At 43.3% G+C, this 17,561-nt stretch overlaps 1 protein-coding gene across 1 annotated transcript in view; it reads right to left on the minus strand.

Annotated features, from left to right (window-relative positions):
• Positions 1–5,843: 5,843 nt before the first annotated feature.
• Positions 5,844–17,561, minus strand: part of LOC139566607 (heterogeneous nuclear ribonucleoprotein L-like) — a 54,581-nt gene continuing 42,863 nt past the window's right edge. Inside the window, exons 7-13 of the mRNA XM_071387856.1 lie at positions 15,846–15,917; positions 14,320–14,540; positions 13,709–13,830; positions 11,897–12,098; positions 11,387–11,444; positions 10,886–10,984; positions 5,844–7,156 (exon numbers count right to left, since the gene is read on the minus strand). Of these exons, the coding sequence (XP_071243957.1) occupies positions 7,101–7,156; positions 10,886–10,984; positions 11,387–11,444; positions 11,897–12,098; positions 13,709–13,830; positions 14,320–14,540; positions 15,846–15,917 (830 nt within the window). The 3' untranslated portion in view covers positions 5,844–7,100. The remainder of the gene's footprint in view (positions 7,157–10,885; positions 10,985–11,386; positions 11,445–11,896; positions 12,099–13,708; positions 13,831–14,319; positions 14,541–15,845; positions 15,918–17,561) is intronic.

The following is a 17,561-nucleotide window of genomic DNA, read 5'->3' on the forward strand; positions in this document are numbered from 1 at the left end:
GCCTCAAGCATTGCGATGCAGTGCCTTAGACCACTGCGCCACTCGGGAGACCATGAGTAGAATAATCTAAAGAAAGCCTAGTGTAGACTAGATACAAACCAGGTGTGTTTTTACCTCCGGGCCAGTGAAGATGAAGATGACTGTTCAAAGTGCTGACAAAAACTACTGTAGCAGAAGCCAATAGGGCGTAAACTAAGAATCCATATTTAAGGTGAGAATGTCTTTATATATTCTAGATATCGTAGCGATCCTCGCTATATGAGCCACGTTACAATCCCCACCAAGTGGGTTAACCCAATCGGTGCGATGCATAGGGTATTTGCCTTTCACGCAATCGACCTGAGTTTCCCTGCAATGTTGCACGTGAGGCTATCGGAGAGGCATGTACACGTGAGGAACTTGGTATAGAAAAGTGTATGAAGACGCACTCCTGAAAGAATGGGGGTAATGTAGCGACCTTAACACAACACCTACCGACCTCTTTCAGGTTTTGACCTCTTGGCGTAAGTTGTTGGCTTGGCAGTCGCTGCACCAGTGTTCGAGTCCCGGTCAGGGGTACCCTCCAAATTCGCTAGAATATACAGTAAGAGATTATTAATTTGACTTTTTTGTAATTTTTTTTATTCCCTATATTTCTTGTTAGTCCACCAGTAGTATTATCTCAAAATACAATAATTTTGCACATACAAGCCGCATAGCTATATTAATCTCAGACCTGTGTTTACTTCCTGGAAAAGTCTCTTGATGATGGAAAAACCTTTTTCCTCTTGCTTGATTTTTGGGCCCAGTTAAACAAAAACATTTAAACCAGATCAAAAGGATCCTGTGTTGGGTAATATTCTGCTCCCCCTTCAGATTTGGTCGCTCCTTGTTTTTTGGTGTAAATTTAAGCGATAGTTTAACCACAACTCTAATATATTACATCATCTGCTGCAACAAAGATCATGTTATAAAATCTCATGACAATTGAAAATAATTTTTTTCTGTGTCCAGGGAACAGAATTTAATGGGGGATCAGGATTTAGAAAACACAGGATCACTTTGATGTGGATTAAATGTTTTAGAAAACTGGGCCCAGTAGGCTGAAAGTAATATCTTAAAAACTATAACAATGATATGTTGGACTGTATCAAAAGTGGACAAATTAAAAATATACAGTACCAGTCAAAAGTTTGGACACACAAACTCATTCAAGGGTTTTCCTACATTGTAGAATAATAGTGAAGACATCGAAACTATGAAATAACACATATGGAATCATGTAGTAACCAAAAAAAAGTGTTAAACAAATCAAAATACATTTTATATTTGAGATTCTTCAAAGTAGCCACCCTTTGCCTTGATGACAGCTTTGCACACTCTTGGCATTCTCTCAACCAGCTTCATGAGGTTGGAATGCATTTCAATTCACAGATGTGCCATGTTAAAAGATCATTTGTGGAATTTATTTCATTCTTAATGTTTTTGAGCCTGTCAGTTGTGTTGAGACAAGGTAGGGGCGATATACAGAATATAGCCCTATTTGGTAAAATACCAAGTCCATACTATGGCAAGAACAGCTCAAATAAGCAAAGAGAAACAGCAGTCCATCATTACTTTAAGACATGAAGCTCAGTCAATCTGGAACATTTCAAGAACTTTGAAAGTTTCAAGTGCAGTCGCAAAAATCATCAAGCACTATGACGAAACTGGCTCTAATGAGGACAGCCACAGGAAAGGAAGACCCAGAGACCCTCTGCTGCAGAGGATAAGTTCATTTGAGTTACCAGCTTCATAAATTGCAGCATCAACTGTTCAGAGGAAACTGTGTGAATCAGGCCTTCATGGTTGAATTGCTGCAAAGAAACTGCTACTAAAGGACACCAATAATAATAAGAATCGTGCTTGGGCCAAGAAACACGATCACTGGACATTAGACCGGTGGAAATCTGTCCTTTGGTCTGATGAGTCCAAATGTGAGATTTTTGGTTCCAACCGCAGTGTGTTTGTGAGACGCGGAATAGGTGAACGGATGATCTCCGCATGTGTGGTTCCAACTGTGAAGCATGGAGGAGGAGGTGTGATGGTGTGGGGGTGCTTTGCTGGCGACACTGTCAGTGATTTATTTAGAATTCAAGGTACACTTAACCAGCATGGCTACCACAGAATTCTGTAGCGATATGCCATCCCATCTGGTTTGCGCTTAGTGGGACGATAATTTGTTTTTCAACAGGACAAGGGCCCAAAACACACCTCCAGGCTGTGTAAGGGCTATTTGACCAATGAGAGTGATGGAGTGCTGCATCAGATGACCTGGCCTCGGCAATCACCCGACCTCAACCCAATTGAGATAGTTTGGGATGAGTTGGACCGCAGAGTAAAGGAAAAGCAGCCAACAAGTGCTCAGCATATGTGGGAACTCTGTTGGAAAGCATTCCAGGTGAAGCTGGTTGAGAGAATGCCAAGAGTGTGCAAAGCTGTCATCAATGCAAAGGGTGGCTACTTTGAAGAATATAAAATATCTTTGATTTGTAGAACACTTTTTTGGTTACTACATGATCCCATATGTGTTATTTCATAGTTATAATGTAGAAAATAGCAAAAATAAAGAATGAGTGAGTAGATTTGACTGGTACAGTATATCTTTTTTATTTTGAGTAAAGTGCCCCTTTAAGGGTTACACACCCACCATCAACAATTAATATTACCAAAAAGCTTCCAATAAACATGTTTTCTGAAATAATAACCTGATGGTTTCGGGAACTCATTGTGATTGTATATTATGAGTAAGGTGCCACATGTAACAGAGAAAAAGAGAGTTGATGGGTGACTGAAGGCCATAATCTCCTTCGCTCTCTTTCCCTCTCTCTCTCTCTCTGATGGCTCAAGAGGACTTCTTTTCACTTCTCATCTTCTCTCTATCAGTACATTGAGTACATTTTTACATCTCAAAGGGGTCAGGCATAGTCTACGAAGTCACGCCACATTAGTAGCCCATTTTGGCTACTCACACTATAGGCTAGCTAGGCTACTCTCTCACTGCCGCGGGGGGAACCCAGGTTATAACTCGAAAGCCAGCGCAGTAATGGAAACACACCGATGACGAGGCATGTCGCTGCACTGTAAACAAACATTGTCTGACACTCGTCCCATATGTAAATTGACCTGGTCCCCGTGACTGCTGCTGATTTACTTAAGATTCCCAGTGCCAGGGCAGGTGTAAAAAAAACAAAAAACATTTGTGGCACTAGGCCTTTGTCATTTTAGAAATTTACAAAGGCCTATTGCCGTCGACGACGGTAGCAGGTTGAGGTTAATTTAGAGCCAGATCATCCAATCTCAGGCTCCCACAGCTGGGTCGTATACATTAGTGAAAAATATAGCTAAATATGTTGGAACGGATTTCAGTCTGTTTTCTTCCGTTTGTGCCAAGTGAATATGACCCTGGTGAGAAAAACATGGATTGCCACAGCCAGGGAAGTGTGAAAAAAGAGAAGAGGGAATTAAGGGAGGCCAGACGGTTGCTTTTCATGCTTCACTGAGGCACACAGACATGCTGAGTGGGTTTGGTCTTTTAGGGACAAAGCTGTGTTTACCCCACACACATCTTCTCAAGACCCCAAGACCAGAGGGGCAGCCGGGCAGGACACACTACCATGAGCTGCCGTGGTTATAGTAGAATACAGAGCAGAGATACAGATGGATAGTCTCCAGATAATTTTTTCCCAGCATCAGTGCTTAACAAACCTCTGCTCAAGGACCCCCCGCTATTCCACATATTGGATCTAGTCCAGCACTAGCACCCCTGATTCAACTAATTAAAAACGTGATTAGTTGACCAGTTGAATCAGGTGTGCTGGTACAGGAATTGATCAAATAAATGGAACAACTGGGGGTACTCAAGGAAATGTCTGGGAAACACTGTTCTAGATAACGCAACCGTGCATTCGGGAAGTATTCAGACCCCTTGACTTTTTCCACATTTTGTTACGTTACAGCCTTATTCTAAAATCGATTAAATACATTTTCCCCCCCATCAATCTACACACAATACCCCATAATGACAAAGTGAAAACAGTTTTTTAGAAATCTTTGTAAAAAACAGAAACACCTTATTAACAACTTGATCGGAGTCCACCTGTGGTAAATTCAATTGATTGGACATGATTTGGAAAGGCACACACCTGTCTATATAAGGTCCCACAGTTGACAGTGCATGTCAGAGCAAAAGCCAAGACATGAGGTCGAAGGATTTGTCCGTAGAGCTCCAACACAGCATTGTGTCGAGGCACGGATTTGGGGAAGGGTACCAAAAACCTTCTGCAGCATTGAAGGTCCCCAAGAACACAGTGGCCTCCATTATTCTTACATGGAAGAAGTTTGGAACTACCAAGACTCGTCATAGAGCTGAGCAATCGGGGAAGGGCCTTGTTCAGGGAGGTGACCAAGAACCCGATGGTCACTCTGACATAACTCCAGAGTTCCTCTGTGGAGATGGGAGGACCTTCCAAAAGGACAACCATCTCTGCAGCACTCTAACAATCAGACCTTCATGGTAGAGTGGCCAGACAGAAGTCACTCCTCAGTAAAAGGCACATGACAGCCTGCTTGGAGTTTGCCAAAAGGCACCTAAAGGATTCTCAGACAATGAGAAACAAGATTCTCTGATCTGATGAAACCAAGATTGAACTCTTTGTTCTGAAAGCCAAGTGTCACGTCTGTAGGAAACCTGGCACCGTCCCTTCGGTGAAGCACGGTGTGGTGGCAGCATCATGCAGTGGGGATGTTTTTCAGCGGCAGGGACTGGGAGACTAGTCAGGATCAAGGGACATATGAATGGAGCAAAGTATAGAGTCATCCTTTATGAAAACCTGCTCCAGAGTGCTCAGTACCTCAGACTGGGGCAAAGGTTCACCTTCCAACAAGACAACGACCCTAAGCACACAGCAAAAACAACACTTGAGTGGCCCAGCCAGAGCCCGGACTTGAACCTGATCGAACATCTCTGGAGAGACCTGAAAATAGCTGTGCAGTGATGCTCCCCATCCAACCTGACATAGCTTGAGAGATCTGAAGAGAAGAATGGGAGAAACTCCCCAAATACAGGTGTGCAAAGCTTGTAGCGTCATATCCAAGAAAACTCGAGGCTATAATCGCTGCCAAAGGTGTTTCAACAAAGTACTGAGTAAAGGGTCTGAATACTTATGCAAATGTAGTTTTTCAATTTTTTATATTTTATACTTTTGCAAACATTTCTAAAAACATGTTTTTGCTTTGTCATTATGGGGTATTGTGTGTAGATTGATGAGGGGAGAAAACTATTTAGAATAAGGCTGTAAAGTAACAAAATGTGTAAAAAGTCAAGGGGTCTGAATACTTCCCCGAATGTATTGTATATATATAGTTTGGCAATTGCTTTTCCAAGCAAGACGCTTTGCAAACCTCTTCACTGTGGGGACCAGCCGAATGCCAAGATGCGACCAAAATCGATGACGACTATATCCTCAAATCATTTTGCTCATAATCATAATATGATTTGCCTGCTTAATTGCCTCCACATAACTTCAAATGGTCTAAAGTGTAAAAGTGGTTTGTCAGGACACCAAATTCTAGGTCAGGAACTGCCAGTCCAACTTTGATCTGGCTAAACTGCTGAATTTCCCTCTCTGTATCATGAAACATGACATTGTTCAAATTCAATTTAGTAGCGATTTAATGTTCTATAAATGTTTAATTAAATAATAAACAAATTATAACCCCTTAAAGGTAACCTTATTGCAAAGTGTTACCAGAACTGAATATATAATAGAATGCTAATTGGATAGGCGCCTATCGGAATAAGAATAAAATGACATCGTCGTGTATCGACTGGCAAATGTTTTAATGACTGCACATGCTCACAGTGAATTCTTCAGACATGGTGGTGGTGGGCCAAGTACAAACATGGAGACACAGTATAACTAGGAACACTAAACACATCCAACCCGCATGGACCTTCAGGGTTTGGAACGCTTGAAACACAGTTTGAAATGTCTTCTTCAAAAAAATGTAGTCTTGAGAGAAGACAGACGTCTCGTAGCGGCTGAGTATTTTCCAACCCTAGATCCAGGGACCGACATGGCGGGTTGCTGCTGACTATCAGATAGTAAGCTGACAGTCTCAAGTGTTCATTTTAGTTTTAATTCAAATGGCCCTCCAAAGAAGAGGACCATCGACAGAAAAAGTTTAGAAACACCCCTTACAGAAAAACCACCTGATTTCACATGTGGAAAATCATATGATTTGAAATCACATGGAAATGTTTTTTTCTTGGAACAATTCACATGTGAAATGTAGTTTTTTTCCATAAGGAACTGCTCTTATTAACATAGTGCCCGGACACCCACTCAACTGCTATACACACATATGTACAATATAATGTGAACGGGTTGTTCATTTACAAACACTGAGTAATCTCTTATATTGCAGAGTTAGGCACACGCATTTCCACTAGTTTCCACCAGTGTTTCCCCTAGCTGAGAGCAGCCCCCCACCGCCTAAATTGTTTTGCCCTCCATTGGTTTCAATTTGTAATTTTTATCCCAGCTGCCCTTTGGGAATCTTCTGAAAGTTATAAAACTGGCCACTGGCCATTGACATCAGTTTAGGAATGAAAATGTACCGTAGGCCACTGTCTTTTGACCACTAAAATAGGTCACGCAACAAAAAGACAGAAGTCAAATTCGGGCCCTCATCAAGTCAGCACAGGAAATGTCAAATCAATTGTGGTGCAGAGTAAGCAGCCCTGCCAGGATGCATAGTTGGGCTTTCCTCTCCCTCTGTCAGTTACAACTGTCAGCCCAACCACTTGCAGCTCCTTCAAATATTTTTTGTAAACAAAGGAAAAAATACAACAAAAATAATCCATTAAAATAGTTCATATGGGGGGGGGGGGGGGGGGTGATCTTGAGTGTTTTTAACTCCTCGCTTTTCCATTCTCAGGTCCGAGAAAGTGTGTTGACTCTCCACTCTCGCGTTGTTTCTTTCGCTCTCCTTCATCGGGTGCTCTTGCTTTCTCCCCGATCCGCTTCTCTCCTGGTTGATGGCGAACTAGTGCGGCGGCCATCTTGGTTTTCCAGGTCTCAGAGGTGTGAGGAAGTGGAGAAGCAAAGCTTGAGGGTGTAAGGGTTGGAACCATCTGCAGATGGAAAGACAGAATAGGAAGAAGGGATGAGGAGAAGATAAAAAATACATGACTTGCACACACGTTTAACTCTATACATTTACTTTGTGGTGTGTGTGTGTGTGTGTGTGTGTGTGTGTGTGTGTGTGTGTGTGTGTGTGTGTGTGTGTATTTGTGCATTTGCTATAGATTTCCTAGATCACAGGGGAGGTACCCTGCCGGTATAATTGTTTACTACTTGTTATAAGCATGCACAAGCCTTTATAATGTATTTTAATAATGGTTATAACATGTCATGTCTCTTTATGCATCAACATTTCAACTGAATGCCTGGTATTTACTAGTCAGGATCATGTGTCAAGTTTTAATGTCACATGCACAAGTTCAGTGAAATGCATACTATAAGCATACTATATACAGGAAATATTTAAAAAGTCAGTTCCAATACCATATTTACATGTGCAAGGATACTGGAGTGACGGAGGTAGATATGTATAGGGGTAAGGTGATAGGCAACAGGATATATGTGTAGAGTCAGTATACATGTATGTGCATATTATGTGTGAGTGAGCGAATGATGGAGTGAGTGTTTGTGTGTGTGTTGTGTTGCCTCAAGGGGTTACTCCTTATATTCGGACTATTTTCAGCTAACTGGGACCTTAGGACTGCCACCCACAAAGAGACTGTGGCGTGAGGCTGTCTGTATGAAAGCCTTTATTACTAGAGAATACAAAGCTTTCTCCTGCAATTTTCCTCCTCTGCCACAAAAACAAATAATGAAAGCACACGATGGAGTTGTTTGAGGGGGGCTCCATTTTTGTTTTGCCTCACAGTAAAAAAGAAAAGAAAAAAAGACCCAAAGTCTATTGGCTTTTGTCTGCGTTGTCGGGCCAGTGTGAAGGTGAATACCTGCTGTGTAAGGGAGGAGCACAAGGGAAGAATAAAACAAACATGTCTTTAACTTGTATTGTAGTCGAATGTGAACAATGTGAACGATGATGAAGGCCAGTGATGAACAGGCGTCTAGTGGCTAGCCTGGCGTGTTGATTCTATTTGGCATTGTCCGGATGGATGGCGGAATATTCATTTAGGATTCCTGGTTTTCACCCAGGCGGCCCGGGTTTGACTCCCGGTATGGGGACGAGTCTTTGGGCTCCCGAGTGGCGCAGCGGTCTTAAGGCACTGCATTTCAGTGCTAGAGGCGTCACTACAGACCCTGGTTTGATTCCAGGCTGTATCACAAGCGGCCGTGATTGGGAGTCCCATAGGGCGGCGCACAATTGGCGTCGTCCGGGTTAGGGTTTGGCCGGGGTAGGCCGTCATTGTAAATAAGAATTTGTTCTTAACTGACTTGCCTAGCTAGGGGAAAAAAATGGTATATTGGGTTGACGGGTTATTAGGCACGTTCCTGTTGTCCATCATAACATTAAAATTGAGTTGATTATATAAGAATCTGGGTGTGTTGTTCCTACCTTTTGTTTTCACTAGTAAAGTGTCAAGAAGTGTTCATTCAGATTGGGGGTGCGTTCCTGCTTGAATTTGGTTAAGAGGGGAGTGAAATAGCTCATACTTTGATAACTTGCTACCAAGCTCCTAAGTGTATCAGACACACAGTTTTTTTCTCTTAAAAACATATTATGGCTGCAGGGGCAGTATTGAGTAGCTTGGATGAAAAGATGCCCAGAGGTGCCCAGAGTAAACTGCCTGCTCCTCAGTCCCAGTTGCTAATATATGCATATTATTATTAGTATTGGATAGAAAACACTCTAAAAGTTTCTAAAACTGTTTGAATGATGTCTGTGAGTATAACAGAACTCATATGGCAGGCAAAAACCTGAGAAAAAAATCCAACCAGGAAGTGGGAAATCTGAGGTTTGTAGGTTTTCAACTCATCGCCTATCGAATACACAGTGGGATATGGGTCAGTTTGCACTTCCTACGGCTTCCACTAGATGTCAACAGTCTGTAGAACCTTGTTTGATGCTTCTACTGTGAAGTGGGGCCGAAGGAGATGGGAATGAGTAAGGTCTATCATGAGCTGACCATGCTCTGACCATGCACGTTCACATGAGAGGGAGCTCTGTTCCATCGCACTTTTGAAGACAATGGAATACTCCGGTTGGAACATTATTGAAGATTTATGTTAAAAACATCCTGAAGATTGATTCAATACATCGTTTGACATGTTTCTACTGACTGTTACGTTTCATTAAGAACAAGTTTATCTTTAATTCTATGTAAAACATGCATCTTTCATCAAAGTTTATGATGAGTATTTCTGTTATTTGATGTGGCTCTCTGCAATTTCTCCGGATATTTTGGAGGCATTTCTGAACATGGCGCCAATGTAAACTGAGGTTTTTGGATATAAATATGAACTTTATCGAACAAAACATATATGTATTGTGTAACATGAAGTCCTATGAGTGTCATCTGATGAAAATCATCAAAGGTTAGTGATTAATTTTATCTCTATTTCTGCTTTTTGTGAAAAAAGGAAAAATTGCTGTGTTTTTCTGTGAAACATAATCGTTTGTGGTGCTTTCGCTGTAAAGCCTTTTTGAAATCGGACACTGTGGTGGGATTAACAAGAAGTGTATCTTTAAAATGGTGGGAAATACTTGTATGGTTGAGGAATTTTAATTATGAGATTTCTGTTGTTTGAATTTGGCGCCCTGCACTTTCACTGGCTGTTGTCATATCGATCCCGTTAACGGGATTGCAGCCATACGAAGTTTTAAGACATGATTCTGAACTGAAGACATGTGTAACCACGTTAAGTCTTAGCCTATTGGTGATAGTAATTTACTCTGTGTTACGCTGTAATGTATCACGTATTTCATGTACACTGCAATTGTTTGAATCTCATGTCTTTTGTGACTAATACATTAATTTACATTTAAGTCATTTAGCAGACGCTCTTATCCAGAGCGACTTACAAATTGGTGCATTCACCTTATGATATCCAGTGGAACAACCACTTTACAATAGTGCATCTAACTCTTTTAAGGGGGGGGGGGGGTTAGAAGGATTACTTTATCCTATCCTAGGTATTCCTTAAAGAGGTGGGGTTTCAGGTGTCTCCGGAAGGTGGTGATTGACTCCGCTGACCTGGCGTCGTGAGGGAGTTTGTTCCACCATTGGGGTGCCAGAGCAGCGAACAGTTTAATTTATTTATTTAATTAAATTAATTAAATTAATTAAATTAATTAATATTAGTTGAATTGAGTAAATGCATTCCTCGTTTAACAGTCATTATTTGATTGACTCTTTGCTTTTCATTTGATAGTTGTTAATTACACTAAACACATAGACCATGCTTGTAACACCTTCACATCCCTGAGCGGCATGCCTCAATAAATTCATGCTAGAACATTGGTCGCCAGGATTAGCTATTTGTATCTAGCCTCTTAATAATTGCATTTGTATTATGCTAATTCGATTTCCGTGTGGGCGTGGGCGTCGGCGTCAACCATATATATATTTTTTTAGGTGGATAGTTGCAGTCAGAACCATGTTAAATGTCTCGAAGATGTCACTTAAAAAGAGACAGATGAGTTGGCATGGGTTTTCTAGCGGTTCTCTAGGGCTGCAGTCTCTGGCACACATATGGTGCTGGCAGAGGTTTGAATCCAGCCTACTGCCTTGTGACCCATTCTCTTTCTATCATTCTCTCATCATCTCTCGCTCTACTTTTCTGCCATTGAAGCAAGCATTCTCTCCGGAGTAAGACACAGGACTTACTTGGTATTCTGATCTGGTGGTGGTTGAGGACTGTCAGAACCTCCACAGCGTGTGTCTTGTTGTCAAATTCGAATAAGCCCGAGATCGTTTTGGAGCTGGCTAGAAGAACATCGGCCAAATTGAAAAGAGAGTGATTGGAAAAGATAACATGTGAAAGTGCTTGTTTATAATAAATTACAATATGTTCTACGCATTTAATATGTATTTCATCATTCGTAAACATTGATACACATTAATAAGCATTTAAGCATTTACAACGAGTGTGATAATTTTGAAAGCATTTATGAACATTTATAGAAAAGTATTCATAGTGGTCTATCCATATAAATGATAGTAGAATACTATTTATCTATTTATGTTATTCCTTATTAATTACATTTAGGTGCCTAGCGGTTGCTGACACATTTAGAAGAACAGCTGAATGTCTATGACTAGTACCTCTACTGAATTGACTCATGCTATATAACGTCCATTTAGTCCAACACAATGAATGGAACTTACGTTTTGCATCGAAGACTTTGAACTTGATGAAAGCGGGTACCTCATGCTCTGTACATAACTAAACAGAAAGCACACGACAGAAAGGATTCAGCTATTGCGTCAACATTGCTTCATTCAGTGTTTTGTATAAATCATCCACTAGATGGCGATGTTATGATGTGAATCTCAACACCGGACAATAAATAGGCTACTACAGGCAAATGTTATTCAAACCTGGTCTTGGAGGGCCACTGGGCCACTGTCTGTCTGATGCCAAATAACTTATTGCAAACATATTGCAAACATTTTAATTCCTGTTTATTAAAATGTTAAGAACAATCACCCCACTTGCTTGTGTCCTCTACCCTATAGGCAGGTGTCTCCTGTTACCCATTCTCAGGGTCATCCAAACGTTTAATTCCACTATAGAAAGGGTTCAATCTCCCCTTAACCCCACCTCCCGCCTCTCTAGACATCAGTCACCATTCCAGCCTAAACACCCACCCCTTCCTCCCTCCCCTCCACACCCACCCTCTGCAGCTCGTCCTCGGTGATGCAGGGCGGGACATTGTAGAAGTGCAGCACAGTGGCGGGCGGCTGGATGATGTTCTTGGACGCCTGGCCCACGCTGCTGAAGCGGTTGTTCCGGGTCATGGCGAAGTCCTTGTAGCTGCAGCTGCCGTCCTCCAGCTCAAACACCTGACTGGGGATGACCGCGTGCTGCTTGGACACACTGGAGGGAGGGAAAGATCGAGGAAGGGAGGGATGAATGGATAGAGCAATAGATAGATAGACAGATAGATAGAGAGTGTGTAACAGGAATGATAAACAAGGGAAGGGAGGGATGGGGAAGAGATAAGAAGATGAGTAAAGGAGAGGAACCAGAACGCAGCTGATAGATTTCCAGCCATAGAGAATCTATATGTAATTCTATGTTTCCAGCTCTCCTGTAGTGGATGAACAAAAAGGAAGCATTTTAAATGGGGTTTATACATTAATGAGGCCAAGGTACAGATAGGGATAGGAAGACGTGTCTTGACCCTTTAATAACAAATTGGCTCTCAAGGGCCGAGGGGAACAAGAGGTTAGGTACGTATCGGCTTAGTGCTGCAAGAGACTAACTCCCAACGGTTTGAAGGGGATTTATGAAATGCCCTTTAGATTTTTCAATGCTATGCAGTCTCTCATTTAGAGGCCTAGTGATATAACTATTGCTATTGTAGCGCCGTTTTTTAACATGCTATAATTATTCTGGCATTGTTTGTATTGTAACATTCTATACTATTTGGGGCATTGTTAATAACATGCTATAATTATTCTGGCATTGTTTGTATTGTAACATTCTATACTATTTTGGGGCATTGTTTATAACATGCTATGGAAAACGATGTATTTTATGCCACGAAATCCATCTCTTTCACAACATATAGCATGTTACAAACAACGCCCCACATGTTGCAGCAATGTCTTCAGATTTGGGTATGCAGTCAGTTGGTGGTGGACCGTCCACCAACATAATGAAATGCTGTTTGAATTCCTTGCGGCGAGGGTTGAGGCCCAGCGGAGCTGAACGAAGCCTCATCTAAACTGGATCTAGCAGCTAAGGCAATTCATTATTCTGATAGATGGAGGCTGCCAATTTGATAGGACAACGCAACGCAACCCACACGGAGGCTTTGAACAGCCAACGCTGTCGAGACAAATAACGCTGTCGAGACAAATAAGTGTCCTTTGGTCCTAACGCTTTTGAAGATTCCAAAACACAAATTTGCTAAAGCAACAGATTGATGATAATGATGATGGTAATAGCTATTTCTAAAGTAAATGTTGACATTTTTTATCGAAACGTAAGAATGGTATATTTAGGTCATAAATTACAACATTTACTGAAGGAAAGTTTTATTTTATGTCAGGCCAAAATAAAGAGTTACAAGTTATGTAAGCAAAACTATACATTTTTGTTTCTGTTGCGTTAGCGAAAGCATGCTGTTAAGTATCATGGTAGAGGCCCTGTTAAAATCCTTCTAAAATCCTCCTTTCCTTCCTTCCTAGAAGTAATTATTGATCTAAAACTAGACGAAACCAAGGGGACCAATAGGTTCTAAGTGTTCAAACAATGTCTCTTTCAAAAAATGACCTTACATCCTGTCTTCTTGCCTCCTTCTCAAAACGCATTTGAGGAGGAGATCCAAGGTTCTTCCCTTACACCTGCTCTTCCAACATATTGTGACAAAGGAGGCAAGGAGAGACGACGCGAGGTATCGAGGAAAGATGAATGTCACGCTCATCAAGCTACGGGTTCAGGGGGTGGGGGGTCAAAGGTGAAACATGTAACCTCCTCACCAGACGTTGAGCCTCTTGCTGAACACCTTGATGCTGTTGAGGTGTGTGATGGATCGGTCCACAGCGTACTCATCTCCCATCTCTACCAGTGCGGTGCCCGGGACGCTCTTCATAAACTTCACCTGGGGGGCGTAAATAAGACCGAATGGCATCACTGTGAATCAATACAGACCTTCTGATAGTCTACTAGGCGACACTGATCTTGGGTCAGTTTTGCATTTCCTCTACCAATGGCTTCTCTTCGACTACGCCAGTACTACTCCAGTACCAGCACACCTGATTCGATTGGTCAACTAATCACTGAGCACACTTTTGTTTTTAATCCACGTTAGTACAGAGACCAACTGGAATAAGTCTCAATCTAAAACATAATACGGTTCAGGGTTCAATTGAATCAAACTGGTAGGCACTCCCCTCACAGTGGTAGGTCGCTGGCAGTGATTCTGTAACCAAAGCTACTGCATAAAGATTGCCATGGCAACTTTGATTGTATCCACCCCCTAGTCACACTAGCTGTCATTCGACTGCCCTCAACTCTCTCATTTAAAAGGGGCAATCCAGGCAATCCAATCTAGCTTTAATCGCGTGTGAAAACAGTCGCTGACACTGACCTTCTCAATATTTCCGTACAGGCAGAAGAGGTTGAAGATGCGGGTGCAGTTCATCTTGGCGGGGTGCAGGCCGCTCACCATGGCGACCGACGAGCTGGAGGCGTGGCCCATATAGGAGGAGGTCTGGGGCAGGGGGTAGGCGACCACCTCCTGGGCGTCATGGGGGGAGCTCCTCTTGTACCTGTTATTGCTGGGCACGGGCAGCAGGGGGCAGTGTGACCCTGGAGAGTGGGAGAAAGAGAGAGAGAGAGAGAGAGAGAGTGAGAGAAAGTGAGAAATAGAGGGGAGATGAGGGTAGAGGGATAGAGAGAGAGAGTGAGAGAGAGAGAAAGAAATAGAGTGAGAGAGAGAGTGGGTGAGAGAGGGAGAGACAGTGGGGGCAGAGAGTGCAAGAGAGACAGAGGGGGGCATGGAGAGAGAGAGTGCGAGAGAGACAGATGGGGCAGAGAGAGAGAGAGAGAGAAAGAGAGAGAGAGAGAGAGAGAGAGAGAGAGAGAGAGAGAGAGAGAGAGAGAGAGAGAGAGAGAGAGAGAGAGAGAGAGAGAGAGAGAGAGAGAGAGAGAGAGAGAGAGAGAGAGAGAGAGAGAGAGAAAGAACAAGAAAAAGCTGCCACAGACATTGGATGACCTTATTGGGGATGGTTGAGATGACAGTGCAAACTTCTCCCCTCAGTCCTCAGCCCCCAGTCCTCAGCCCCCCACGAAGAAGGAGAAAAAATCCCAGCAGTACCAAAAAAGGTCCTAGACCATTTTCTACACCACTGCACCCCGTTTCCCCTGCAGATCTTGCTAATTACCAAGTGCCTTCAAGAGTAGCCGCTCACATCACCACACTCTTTCCAAACTCCCGGCACACACATATACACACACACACACACGCACACACACACGCACACCTATGACTATATGACACACACACACATACATACGCAGACACCACCCCTCCTCCCCCTGTTTTTCCATCCATCCAACCTCCACCACCTCCTCCAGATGTATGTGTCTGTAGGGGATGGAGCTTAATTACAGGATACCCAAAGCCCAGCTGCACAATGACAGTCACACAGAGAGAGAGAGAGAGAGAGAGAGAGAGAGAGAGAGAGAGAGAGAGAGAGAGAGAGAGAGAGAGAGAGAGAGAGAGAGAGAGAGAGAGAGAGAGAGAGAGAGAGAGAGAGAGAGAGAGAGAGAGAGAGAGAGAGAGAGAGAGAGAGAGAGAGAGAGAAAGAAAGAGATGGTGAGTCTGAGAGAGGGATACAGAGAGAGAGGCTGGGAGAAAGATGGAAGAAGAGAGACTGAAAGAGAGGAGACTGAAAGAGGGATCTAGAGAGAGAGATGCTGAGAGAGGGAGCGAGAGATGGAGAAGGAGAGAGATGAGTCACAATGAGAGGGATAAAGAGAGAGGGAGTAAGCGTGTGTGCGCGCGTGTGTGTGTTTGTGTGTGTGTGAGGGAGAGACATGAGACAAAAAGAGAGAAAGAGCGAGGGAGGGAGGGAGGGATAAAGAGAGGCAGCGAATTTGAGCGACACTGACCATAGCCGTTGTCGCTGTAGGAGGACGGATGCTCTCCCAGAATGGCCTGGCGTTGCCTCCCCTTCCCCCGCTCTGCAATACAGAGAGAATACACAGTGTAAGGCAAATGTGAAGTGACAATGCCACCAGGTGCCAATTGCACATCCATCCCCTCAAAATGCACAGACACGCACAGATACACACACATGGAGACTAACAGACACAGGCACACACATGCACACATGGGATTAACACACACAAGACTAACACACAAGCACATATTCGCACACACACACAAATTGGCACATTTGCACGCCAGCCTAGAAATTACTGAAAACCATAAAACCATACTAAGCAAGCAGATTCGATTTAGTAACAGCAAATCTAGACACTACTTGACACTTGTGGTAATTGGCATAACAGCAAAACAAGACACGTTTGGTTCACATTTGGCCTTTCATTTCAAATGACACATTTCTCTTCCTTGGCTGACTGAGTCTGGGTGAATTGCAGAGGAACGATAAAAAAAGTGTGTTGGGGGGGGGGGGTGTTCGGGAAGAGGGGGGTGTTAAAATGACAGTTAAAATGTCACAGTTACAGTTCAATGGCCTCGGGTGGAAACGTTGACCCAGATAGGAGGGAAAACGCATTGACATGGAAAAAAGGTATATGAAGCAGCCTTCTGCCCTAATCCTCTTACTGTGAACCAGGAAAGGGACAAACAGGGACAAACGAAGATAAGAGTCTTTTCAGCCCATCTTTTCCCTAATGCAGCTTACTGGCAGAGTCGCAGACAAACCCACTCTAGGTGCTGTCAGAACAAAGACTGAAGCATATGTAATATCATTGTTTTCATGTAAGGTGTCCCAATGAAGTTACAGACTACTATATGGAGCATTGCTGGAAACAGCCTCCGTCTTTGTTAGCCTGGTCCCAGATCTGTTTGTGCTGTATACCTCTATGGGGCTTTGTCTGTACAGCACAAGCAGATATAGGACCAGGCTATCTCACTGCATCCCTCACTCATCAAACAATCTAATATGAAAGGATTCCTTAACATTTTCGAGGTGTTGGTGGGAGTTGGTGGCGTGAGGATTTCAATGACCTATGCACAACCGTCAACTCAGTGAACCCCGTTACACTGAGGATTTGAGAGAAGTGTGTGTGCCAGACTGCGTGTGTGCGTGTGTGTGTGCGCTGTTCACGTGCACGTGTCTTTCAGCGCAAGCACCAATGACTCAACCTGCGTCACATCATTTGAACATCATTTCAAAGTCTCATTTCAACAATGCGAGAGAGAACTGGTGCTGCTCACGCAGACACAAACGGAAGGTGCAGCGCTGGGTTAAAAGAGAACGCATGCCGTCCACAGGGGACCGAGCTCATGCAGAGCTAAGCTAATTGGTACAAAACGAGCAGTTAGGCGGACAGGAACCGGTGGGATTGGTGGGTTGCCGTACTTGTACAGAAACCTCAAAGAGAGGGGAGAGGAGAAGGATTAACTGAGAGGGGAGAGGAGAAGGATTAACTGAGAGGAGAGGAGGAGTGGCCTTGATGCCTGCACTGAGCCGACAGGTTCGCCATTTGCCTGACAGACTGGCAGAGAAAGAGAAAGAGAGAGGAGGGAGGAAGAGCGAGAGAGACGGCGGGAGAGAGTGAGGAGGGGAGAGAGAGCGAGAGATACAGAGAGGCCTCTGACAATGACGTCATCCCAGTAGTTGGGATAAATCTATGGAA

The sequence above is a fragment of the Salvelinus alpinus genome, chromosome 2, assembly GCF_045679555.1.
Source record: "Salvelinus alpinus chromosome 2, SLU_Salpinus.1, whole genome shotgun sequence".
NCBI classification, from domain to species: Eukaryota; Metazoa; Chordata; class Actinopteri; order Salmoniformes; family Salmonidae; genus Salvelinus; species Salvelinus alpinus.